Here is a 12,262-nt window from a genome sequence, read left to right as displayed (position 1 = left end):
TGTGTTTTTCATTATGTACACTGATAGGAAGGAATGAGTTTTGCACACAATATGCTTATGAGGTAATGTGACGCATTACTAAATATTACTAAGGGGCAGATTTACTAAGGGTCAAATTTCGAAGTACAAAAAACTTCGAAATTCGACCATCGAATTACAAAACTTCGAATTCGAATATCGAATTCGAAGTCTTTTCAACAAATTTGGCAATCCTGCGGTCAAATAAAAATCTTTCGATCGAACGATTAAATCCTTCGAATCGAACGATTTTAGCGATTGATCGAAGGATTTTTATTTGACCTCTAAAGACTTAGAAAATGGTTGTAGAAGGTCCCCATAGGCTAACATAGCACTTCGGCAGGTTTAATTTGGCGAAGTATTGAAGTCAAAGTTTTTTTTAAAGAGACAGTACTTCGATTATAGAATGGTCGAATATTCGAATCGAATGACATCGAATGCCAAACCGCTCCATTTTGGTTTAAATATATATTCAATATTTTTCCATGGAGGTACAGCAAATCCAAGGTTAATATGATATTTCAGGAAAAATCTTTCTTCTTGTCTTTCTACCATCCAGGCCAAAGATGTAAACAGACAACTTTTTTTTACAAGAGAACTTTAACACAATATTTTATATAAATTAAGGTTACCAAATTTTGCAATTTTATTTAGACCATTTCTACTTTATGAGCTTTCCCCAATGCCCATAACCACTTAAAGTGGTTGTTCACCTTTCAAACACTTTTTTCAATTCAGTTATTTTTAGATTGTTCCCCAGAAATAAAGACTTTTTTTTCAATTACTTTCTATTATTTATTTTTTACTAGGGATGCACCGAATACAGGATTCGGTTCGGGATTGGGCCTTTTTCAGCAGGATTTGGATTCCGCCAAATCCTTCTGCCCGGCCGAACCAAACTTGAATTCTAATTTGCATATGCAAATTAGGGGTGGGAGGGAAATTGTGTGACTCGGTTCGGTATTCGGCCGAATCTTTCATGAAGGATTCGGGGGTTTGGCCGAATCCAAAATAGTGGATTCGGTGCATCCCTATTTTTTACTGTTTTTCCAAAATCTAAGCTTAAAGTTAAATGTTCGTGTCTCTGGTGTTTGAGTCTGTCAGCTCAGTAATTCAGGTGCAGACTCTGAACTGTTACAATTTTGCAACATTGAGTTGATACATTTCTCAGCAGCATCTCTGGAGTATCAGCAACTATTGTATCAATAATGAAACCCAGAGATTCTGCTCAGCAGAGATAACAAATGTATTAACTAAATGTATCAATTTTAGGGATGCACCGAATTCAGGATTCGTCCGAATCCTTCTCCCCGGCCAAACCAAATCCTAATTTACATATGCAAATTAGGGGTGGGGAGGGAAATCGTGTGACTTTTTGTCACAAAACAAGGAAGTAAAAAAAAATTCCCCTTCCCACCCCTAATTTGCATATGCAAATTAGGGTTTGGATTCGGTTCGGTATTCGGCCGAATCTTTCCCAAAGGATTCGGGGGTTCGGCTAAATCCAAAATAGTTGATTTGCATCCCTAATCAATTTACAGTTTTGGAGGGTCAGCGACCCCCCTCCCAGGGCTGCTTCAGAAGGTGAAAAATTACACTTTACAGTTCAATATTAGAAAAAAGGTGACACATAGAAAAAAGAAAGTCATTGCAAAAAGTCATTATTTCTGGTGATCTGTCTGAAAACAACTAGTTGTTTGAAGGTGAACCACCCCTTTAAGGTCACAAAGCAGTCTTTAGCACAGTTTTATTGCATCCCTATGGGAGTAAGTAGCTGGTGGCTATATCTAGTAGAAAAATAGGTACTGCAATTCATATTCTTTTAGAATATTTTGTGCAGTAAATTTTTTAATGAAACAACTCCTATAAACAGCAAAACACTACAACATATAATACTTTTGACCACACCCTTGGCCACACCCATTCACCCAGCCACAAAATTCCATTTAATAAAAGAAAGCATAAAATAAATTTTAGTTGTTATACTGTTGCTGCTGTCACATTGTTACTGTCAGTACAAAAGCAGCTGCTCTACAGCAGAATGATGGGGGGGGGGGGTGAGCCAAAAATCCAGGATATTCTTAAAACAATAGCTGTAGATCGTTATTGTTTAATTATGGGAACACTTTTTCCCCAGAGCCCAAGGTCCTGAAACTAAGCCTGTCTCCCTAAAATGGAGACTGATGAAGACCCCTTCTGTGAGGGCCAAGGGTTGTCTTTTGCACTCACAGTTGGTGGCCCATAAGTCATGACATGCTACAAGAACTAATTGCTGATAGAATACTTGGTCTTTTTAGATTGCCCTGGAATGGGGTCGTTTTTGATACTCAGACACTCATCCTAGGCAACCTGCTTTTAAAAATGTCTTTTAAAATCATACAGTTCAGCTCACCTGCAAATATATCAAAAGCCTATATGGAACCCTAGAAATTTGATGATCTCTCTCTCTCTTTCAATAACCATGGCTATCAAAATAGCTGGAGCTAAAGGCAAACACTAATTATAGTGTCATATTTTCAAGGGCTTGTTCACCTTCTAAACTTTTTTCAGTTTTTCACCAGAAATAAATATTCTCTCATTTGCTTTCCATTCTTTTTTTTTCAGCAGTTTTTCTAAAATTGAAGTTTAGGGGGTTATATTAAGCTCTGAATTTTTCTGGTCAGAATTTGAAAAGGGAAAATACCATTTTTTCAGAGAAAAAAAAATAGATTTTTTTTTTGGGGATTTATTAAAGTCTGATGGTGTCAGAATAAAAAAGTACTCCAACTCAAACCTGCTGAGTTCATGTAGAAATCAATGGCAGATGTCCAGTTGAAATCCCGATCTGCGATGGGTTTCGTTCAATAATCCGAAGATTTTGTGGTTTTCGGTTGTCAAATCCGAAAAAGCATCAAGGTTGTGAACATCAAATCTGAAAAAGTTGCAGTTTTCGGTGACAAATCCGAAAAATTTGTACAATTCATATTTTTTCACAATATTTTATCGAGTTTTTCATGCACGAGAAATTCTCAGAAAAAAAATTATTGATTAAATAGGGGGGAAAAATCTTTGAGGATTTGGTAGTTTTCAGAAAATTGTGAGAACCTTTTCAGATTTTGATAAATAACGCAGCTCAGTAATCCAGGCGAGGATTCTGAGCTGTTACAATTAGCTACATTAGATGATACATTTCTCAGCCACATCTGGGGAATATTAGCAATTATTGTAACAATTATAACAGCTGCATTTAACTCAGTAACTGCTCAGCAGGGACAAAGATAAGAAATTAAACTTCAATATTAGAAAATGGTTACAAAAACAAAATATAAAGTGATTTTAAAAAGTCTTTACCTGATCTGAAATCAACTGAACTGAAAAAAAGTGTTGGAAGGTGAACAACCCCTTTTTAAACTGGCACAAGCTCTTTACTTTTGGACATTTGTGAGAAGGTGAACATCCACTTAATATGTATTCAGTAATCTCTCAGTAAAGTCTGAATATGTAATAGCAGGAAAGTGCATTAGCAACCATCAGGTGTAATTGTTAGCCCTCAGAGTGACACTTGTATGTATTTGTAAGTAATTATTTAAATACAATTCCTTTTTTCCTTAACAGATTCTTCCTGAAAGAATTCCAAGCCTGTATGTGGATAATTCAGCCACCAAGGTATGTTATACCATATTGTACCTTTGTGTTAAAAATGTTGCAGTATACATAACAGTATGTGTGCATAACAGGGGACATATTTGTATGTGCTTTCACAACAGAAAGGAATTTAATAAAGATGCATGTGTCCAAAATACCCAACCAAATATGCACACACAGACAATAATAACAGTATAAAAAGGTGCATTATTTCTGTAGAGAGATGTAGCAATGACTGATTATTTTGATAAACAATAGATATCAATAGATTGTTTGTAGCTACTAAAGACTTTGGGTTCAGATAGAAATAAGATTTTCTTGCTGATTAGAAAATAATCAATTTATTTTTTTACAAGAACAGCAAATGTACTTTCATTGCAGATTTTAGGGTATTGGCATGAGGGTAGATTTGTCGCCTGTGGTAAATCTGGATTTCTGCGGATGACAAATCTCCATGTATTTCCCTTCACTTACCTTTGGATCATCACAATTCAAACACATTACTTGTGGCCAGATGACTTAATTGCAGGAACTGCCCTTCTTTCACATTTTCCCATGATTCTATATATGTTTCCATGATCACATTTCCATGAAAATATATAAAGAGGCACATTTACTAAAGGGCAAATTATCAGTTTCGCCAGGCCAATTTTTGTTTAGTCGAACGATCATTAATCTGCAAATTAATTAATTTACCATTTTCATCACATGGTCAGATTCAGGGAGATTAGTTGCTCGGCGACAAATCTCCACTTCTTTGGGGCGACTAATCTCCCCTAACTGTCTTCCCACCGGCTAGAATGAAGAACGCCCACGGGATGGCACTCAGAGGGCTTTGTTTTCCGAAGTCACCTGAAGTTGCCTCACGAGGAAACTACACAGCAGCTTGTTTATATATATAGTAGAGTTGCTGAAGCAAATAAACCAATTTTACAACTGAAAGCCAACAGTGCATTATATTTTAATAATTTTTTTCAATTTATTTTCTTTTTTCTTTTATTTTTCTTTAAAATTTTTATTGGTTTTCATAGTAACAAATAATAAAAGCAATAAAGTACAACATGTATTCAGCTGCAAGTTTGTAAATTCATTTTCTATGACATAACAGAAGTTCAAGATAAAAGGTGACAGAAAGATAGCTGCATATTGATCTCCAATGGGTATATTTACATGGACGTTTTTGTCACGATCTGACACGCTACGTCAAAACGCCTGTGTCAAGTCGAATGCGTCAGAAATAGTGTGAGAGATAGAAATGTCGGATGAAGTTGCAGCGTTGATCCAACGCGACATGACTGTCGGATGCAGATGCAGCATGCAGACGAAAACGTCCATGTAGTCCTACCCTAATTCTGTCTTCTGTCAGCTGTGCCTTGATATGGCTAAGGAGAGTAGGGAGAGGGGAAAGTAACAGCTTGGATATTTTAATTAATTTAATACACTTTATTTGTTGAAGTTATTTTTCCTTTAAGATGAAGCTACATCTTAAAAATTACTATGTCAGTGACATTATATCCTTTATTCAAAAAAAGAAAAACACTGGAGTTTTTTCATGTATTAATGAAGGATTGTTTAAAAGTTGTAACTGTTCAATATATGGTTTTTTTTTACACTTTTTTATCAATTTGAAGGTCATGCCACATTTGTTTTAGGGTGGGCTTATGTCTAGGGCAGTAGAGCATCTCTATTGTCTTGATTTTGCTTCCTTGGACATTGTTAACTATAAGCGGCCACTTCCAGCCATTTCACCAACTTCACTGATAAACACATACATATGACGTTTAAGTACTCGCCATATTTAAATTGACATAAGCGTAAGTATGTTAATGAAGATTCACTAGGAAGAAAGTAATGCTAGAGAAAATTTGCTACGAAACTTCCTCACTGATGAATTTTTGCTGGTGAAAGTATGCCAGCATTCATTTGCCAAGTTGAATTTTCAAATTCTGATGAATAGCATAGTCGTAGGAAATTAACGTCTGACGTAGTTGCGCAAAGTGTGGCGAAGCTTACCAAAGTGAAAATTCAAACTTAAGTAAATTTGCCCCAAAGGTTTAACTTTTAGCAGAAATGGTTAGTGAATCTTATTAAACACAATGCTACAATCATAAGAGCCACACCAATTTGTATTTTTACTCCAGTTTTTGTTCTGTTTCTTTCTCTTCAGCTTTATGGTGAAAGTGTATCTTGTGCAGGAAGAGCTCTGAGAAATGCAGTGAGAAGCCAAACACCTGAACTGATTAGAGATCGCATGTATCTGACGTGTATTTGCAGGTAAATTGAACAATATTTAAATCCTGTAAGTCAGTCTGTGTGTTTGTGTTTAGAAACGGTAACATTAAAATTCCAATTTGGTATTTATTGATAGATAAACATTAAGCACTTTAATTGTTTTCTCTTTGCAGAAAAAGTTGTGTGGGGTCTGAACTGGTGGATTGGTTGCTGCAGCATTGCCCCTTTGTGCAGTGTCGATATACTGCAGCTAGTATCTGGCAGATATTATTGAAACTTGGGATCCTACTATCAGGTTAGTTTTGCAATATTATGACCATTCAAAATGTTTTGTGCATTAAGCTTAATGATATCCATGGTAAGCATTTTGTAGAGAAGACTTATCTCCTTAATGTAGCAGTGACAAAGTTGCTTCCTGTTGCAGACAGATGGAATCAACAGAAGTATGATACACTTGCACAGACAGTTCTTATGTTATAATATGGGTGGGTTAATGCTTCTGGTGATAATTGTTAAGGTGTTTCATATATGGAAATTCCAATTGGAGACAGTGTTTTCCACTGCTAAGGTTACACATGTTGGGGCAAAAATGCTGTCTAATCTCCTAGTGTGATATTTGTCTGTGATTTTGTTTTGCTGTATACAATGCTAAAATTTAATCTTAACAATTCTGAATTGTGTGCTTTGATTGCAATTCAGTGCATGAAATAGATTGCATGTCAGCATGCAATGGAACATACCCTTTCGTGCCTGACTTACACATGCAGAGTATGTTATCATTCTTTCAAAATCCTTTATTTAGTCTCTAAAAGAACATGCCACTACCTTTTGTTTGTATAAAAATATGTATCTCTATTATTCATCAGACCATGACACTAACAGCAATTACAGTATTTAATCATTCTTCAGGGAAATGCTTCTTATCACATTCTTAGAGGCCACAGTAGACAATAAAACCTTTACATACTTCTGGAAAAAAAAAAACAATTTGTTAAGCCCGCAACTCGCAACCTGCATCCGGACCCGCAACCCGCATACTTACCTGCTTGGACCAGCTACCCAACCCGATCCATAAGTACCTTATCCGCAACCCGATCCGCGACCCGTTGACCATCAAGAAACAGGAAGTGCTGTCTTTGTAAACCAGAAGTGACATCATTGGATGTAGGCGTGATCAGAAAAAAAGAACTAATACTCGCTATTGAGAAGACCCGCGTCTTTACCCGCTCCTGAAACTTTTATCTGCAACCCGCAGTGTTCTGCAGGTTTTTGTGGGTAACCCGTGGGTACACTGATCATATGCAGATTGTATTTGCAGCTATACCCCTCTCTATTAACAGCTCTTCAGAATTTCTGTGGTACAGTCACCTTGACTACATTGGAAAGGGCATTTAGCAAAAAGTGACCTGTATCTAGTAAAGAAGGACTATACCCCCAAAATGAATACTTAAGCAACAGATAGTTAGTATTTTTGTTTGGTCCATTGCATTTTACCAATCTCAACTTCTGTAAGTAAGAGGTTGATTTCTGTTCTAAGTTTTTCAATTTCCCTTTTAAAGTTATTATTATTTGGGTTTGTTTTGAATTGGTCCTCATTTTGTTGCAACAGAGACATGAGATTTTGTATTTTTTCGTTCCTAGTCTTTTTAATTCGGGATCGCAATTGCATCAATATCCTTCGAAAATAAGCTTTGTGGGCTGCCCACAATGTGGTATTACTAATATCTGGGGAATTGTTGGTTGAGAAATATGATGCAATCTGATTATCTATATGTTCTCTATGAAGTGGGTTTAAAAGCAGAGTATCATCCATGCGCCACCTGTAAGTAGTGGGTTTATTAATGATGCTAGACAGTGTAAGGGTGACTATGGGGTGATCAGACCAAGAGCAGGAGCGTATCTCAGATCGTATAATGTTTGGGGAAATTTGTTTGTTGATTAAAAACATCAATTCTTGAGTGGGAGTTGTGGGGCAGTAAAAGGTAAAATCCCTTTTGAAGGGGTGTAATTCTCTCCATGCATTAACTAGAGAGTATTGCCCTAAGAAGTTTGCAAAGTAATGGGACCCTTCTTTGGCCATACCAGGGGGTTGCTGCTTTGCTTGTCCACATACTGTGGGATTTTTATCAAATGTAATGGTGAACTCCATTGCTAAATACAATTCTAAACATCCCATAGGAATGAATAGAAAGGGAGTGTGGCTCATTTATAAACACTGGGCAAATTTGCACCTGGGCAGTAACCCATAGTAACCAATCAGTGAATGGCTTTTTACAGGCAGCTGCAGGTTGAACAACGAAAGCAAACATTTTATTTGGTTTCTATAGGTTACTGCCCAGGTGCAGATTTGCCCAGTGTTTATAAATGAGCTCCAGTGAGTTTTTCTGTGGCGAGTTCTAATCTCACATTTTGTTTTCGGGGTAACAAATTCAGGCCATTAGCTCATGCCTTTCTTTTCATTAGCCCTTAGGTGATTCTCCATATTTTATTTCAATTGCAGTACTTTAGTTTTCCAGGGAATGAGTTTTCACCCTTCAGTTTATGACCTTAATTGAAATGCACTTCCTTTTGATTGTGAGCATACTGGTGTCAATTTATTATTGTTAAGGTAAGGTAAATGGTGGATTCTGAGAGGAAAACTTATGTTCTCTTCACAGTTCTTTTGGACACTGATGTTACCCAGCCTTGTTATTATACAGGGGGAAAACGAATAATACCAATGATTTGATATAAATGCAGGTTGACCGACGCACCAGAAGCACCACAATTTCTAGAAAGCTAAGAATTACGGGAAAATCATCTCTCATAGACTAAGTTTTAATCAAATAATTCAAAAATGTTAAAACATATTTCCTTTTTCTCTGTAATAATAAAACAATACCTTGCACTTGATCCCAACTAAGATATAATTAATCCTTATTGGCGAGGAAACAATCCTAATGAGTTTATTAAACGTTTAAATGATTTTTAGCAGAATTGAGATCCAAATTACAGGCAAGACCCTTATTCAGAAAGCCCTAACTCCCAAGCATTCTTGATCACAGGCTCTATACCTGTATAATTAAATCCATATGAAAATGATAGCTGCCATTGTTTTCAAAAGCCATTCCGCATAGTGTTCTATTAATTAGCCATAGAAAGATTGCAATTGTCCTGATTTGGTCTGTGGAGAATACCTTTGTCATGGTAAATGTTTTTGGCAGTAAGCCAGAGAGTAAAAAAATTATGCTTTATGTCAATGTTGTTAATATGGAAAAAAAGACAAGAAAGATATAGGAAGACTGGTATTTTTCCCCAGAAAATATGGCAGGTTCCTTCTTCTATAGTTACTGCAGAAAGAGAGAGTGGTGGAGTTTTATGCATTGTGCTCACACTAAAAGAATAAAAAATTGAAGACTTCACTACAAAACATGAAGGGCTAGACTCATTTCTCCCAGTCTTTCGGTGGAATATGCAGAAGGTTTGTGAAAGAGGCTGTTTGATAAGTCTTCTCTTGTACTGGAGAAACCACAACTCATGGTTAATACTTTTGTTTCTACTGCAGTGGACAAACAACTATGTTTCCAAGACGCATATGTGTTCTACCAATTTTCTTCTGAAGAATGTGGAAATGCTGCCTGTGAATTTGGCAGAGAAAAAGGATGGCTCATGGGTGTCAGACTTTTAAAGCAACTTGTCCCTCTCGTCCCTCTTACATCAAACATGTGTGATGTGTAAGTATTCTTATGGCTGGATTTATAGCAATAGCAATCATTTCTTAAATAACTGAGATTTTGTGGCAGAAGTGGGGTGCTGCAAGCATGTTCTTTTGTTGTAACTAGGGTTGCCACCTGGCCGGTATTTTACCGGCCTGGCCGGTAAAAATGATGTTTGATTCCAATGTTATTAATAGGGAAAAAAGATAAATATACAAGGCCGTTTTTGTTTTCTTCCAGAAAAGGTGGCAACCCTAGTTGTAACTAATATCCTTACACTTCGAATAGATATATGCATTATGCAGCCCATTTATTCAAAATGTCACCATACACCTTGGATTGACAATTAACTATACTTTCAAAGTGTATATTCCATGTATATTTTCTATATGATCACCAAGGTAAATTAAACACTTCAAGTTCCGCTAGCGTTTTCATCAGCAGGAGCATTTCATAGCGAACTTTTGCTAGCGTTTATTTCTGCCTAGCAAAACGTTGTTAGTACTCTTACGCTTAGGACAATTTGAATAGGGTGGGTACATATAGGTCATATATATGTCTTTATTAGCGATGTCGATTGTTTGTAGGGATGCACCGAATCCAGGATCGGGATTTGGCCAGGATTCGGCCTTTTTTAGCAGGATTCGGATTTGGCCGAATACTTCTGCCCTGCCGAACCGAATCCGAAACCTAATTTACATATGCAAATTAGGGGTGGGGAGGGAAATTGTGTGACTTTTTGTCACAAAACAAGGAACTAAACATTTTTCCCCTTCCCACCCCTAATCTGCATATGCAAATTAGGGATCGGATTTGGTTTGGTATTCGGCCGAATCTTTCACAAAGGATTTGGGGGTTCGTCCGAATCTAAAATAGTGGATTCGGTGCATCCCTAATTTTTTGCCTGGGAGAAAATTCGCCTGGCTATAGGACTTGAAACTGCAATAGCGACGGTCTCTTTCGTTAGTGAATTGTCCTCTATGCTTGTTATTCAGCAGCTAGCAGGACCTGATAGGGAAATGAAGACTTTGCTTGTGTGACTGTAGGGCTGTGATTGGCTGTCCCCCTCCTACTGTGCTTCTGGCAGGGACTGTTAGGACACACCCACTCCTCATTTGAAACAGGGACCAGTGAACATCTATAGGAAGCTCCAATAAAGGGGCTATTTTTAAAGACAATGTTAATTTTTAGCACCATGTAAAAGCAACACCATATATTACTCATAATTGCCTACAAAATCAGGGTTTTTCCATTTATCCTATATGTTTCCTTTAATTCACCTCTTAATGGACAAAGCATGATCATCTACTAATTTTCATTATGTGCCCTGCCTTGTCCTGTACAAGAAAGTATATGTTTAAAAAAAAGAATATGCACTGCAAGGGCTATGGCACATGGTGCAAGTCTGGGCATGTGTTATCCAGCTGTTTAGTAGCTTTATGGGCAGGCCACCAACTGAGTGGAATCACTCCCTATTGATAACAATTGCCTGGACACCTTTGCACTCACTGGTCAATAGCTCTGAATTGTGCCATAGCCTTAACCAGTAGCGTAACTAGATATTATTGGGCCCCACCGTATATTATTTTTCAGGCCCCCAAAATGTTTAGCGGTTGACTTGTTTTACCAATATTTATTGAAACAGTATATAAATAAGGGCCTCATGGGGCCCCTATACTTCCTGGGCCCCCCTTCCTGTAGTTACGTCCTTGGCCTTACCCAGGAACAGTATTAAACTAGTGACTGAGAAACTTGCCTTGCAATGAATAATATTGTTTTTTTTTTTAATTTCTCTCTGCAGGTCAGCTGAGAAGCTAGATCATTCAAATGAAGCAAATAACAAAATCCTGCAAATTCAAGCACTTGCCCGTCTCACTTCTGCGGTAATTTTTTCCCCTTAACTATCCACTGATTCATAGCTATAAATAAATAAATAAATAAAGCTTAACTAAAGAAGTAGCTAGAAATGTTGTACATTATGTTTTGGGCTTCTGTACCAGCCCAAGGCAACCACAGCCCTTTAGCAGTAAAGATCTGTGTCTTCAAAGATACCCAGTGTCTCCCCATTTATTTTCTGATGATTCACTGCACATGCTCTGTGCTGCTGTCACTTACTGAACTTAGCGACAGACACAACATACAGTACACATAGAATATAACTGTCGCAATATAAGGCTGATTCGTAATTAATACAGACATGGCAGCACTGAAACCAGTGCAATTAGCATTGAAATTTAATAATCAGCCTTGTAGCATCAGTTTATATTACAGGCCAAACTAATTTTCTGTTTGTTAATTTGCGACGACCCCTAAGCTTAGCTTCTCAACAGCTGCTCAGAGCCCACTGAGCATGTGAGTGTCACAGACACTTTCCAAAATGGTGACCCCCTGTGAAAAGTTTGAAATCCTGGATCATTGCTGCTATGCAGAAGCTGAAACTTTAGACTGATGCAATAAGTTAGGTATATAAAATATGGCATTTTTAGCCCTATTCATTTTTAGGGTTTAGTTCTCCTTTAAAGCATTAGGAGTTTCTTTTAAGTAATTCAAGTATCAATTAAGGGTAGAACTCCATGGGCGATTTCGGCTCCATCCGGCGTGCTGCGCAAAAACGACGGAAATAAGGTAAGTAATAGCATTGTTGGATGGTGTTGCAACTTTGATCCGACCAGTGTCGGACTGGGGTGCCCGGG

At 37.3% G+C, this 12,262-nt stretch overlaps 1 protein-coding gene across 1 annotated transcript in view; it reads left to right on the top strand.

Moving 5' to 3' along the window:
• Window positions 1-11,517, top strand: part of rapgef5.S (Rap guanine nucleotide exchange factor 5 S homeolog) — a 35,793-nt gene extending 24,276 nt beyond the window's left edge. Inside the window, 5 exon segments of the mRNA NM_001096829.1 lie at window positions 3,613-3,663; window positions 5,810-5,916; window positions 6,048-6,169; window positions 9,419-9,587; window positions 11,371-11,517. Coding sequence (NP_001090298.1) covers window positions 3,613-3,663; window positions 5,810-5,916; window positions 6,048-6,169; window positions 9,419-9,587; window positions 11,371-11,470 — 549 coding nt within the window. The 3' untranslated portion in view covers window positions 11,471-11,517.
• Window positions 11,518-12,262: the final 745 nt, after the last annotated feature.

Source organism: Xenopus laevis, chromosome 6S (assembly GCF_017654675.1).
Source record: "Xenopus laevis strain J_2021 chromosome 6S, Xenopus_laevis_v10.1, whole genome shotgun sequence".
Classification (NCBI taxonomy): domain Eukaryota; kingdom Metazoa; phylum Chordata; class Amphibia; order Anura; family Pipidae; genus Xenopus; species Xenopus laevis.
Note: the sequence above shows the minus strand (reverse complement) of the source record. Positions and strands in the feature narration are given on the sequence as shown.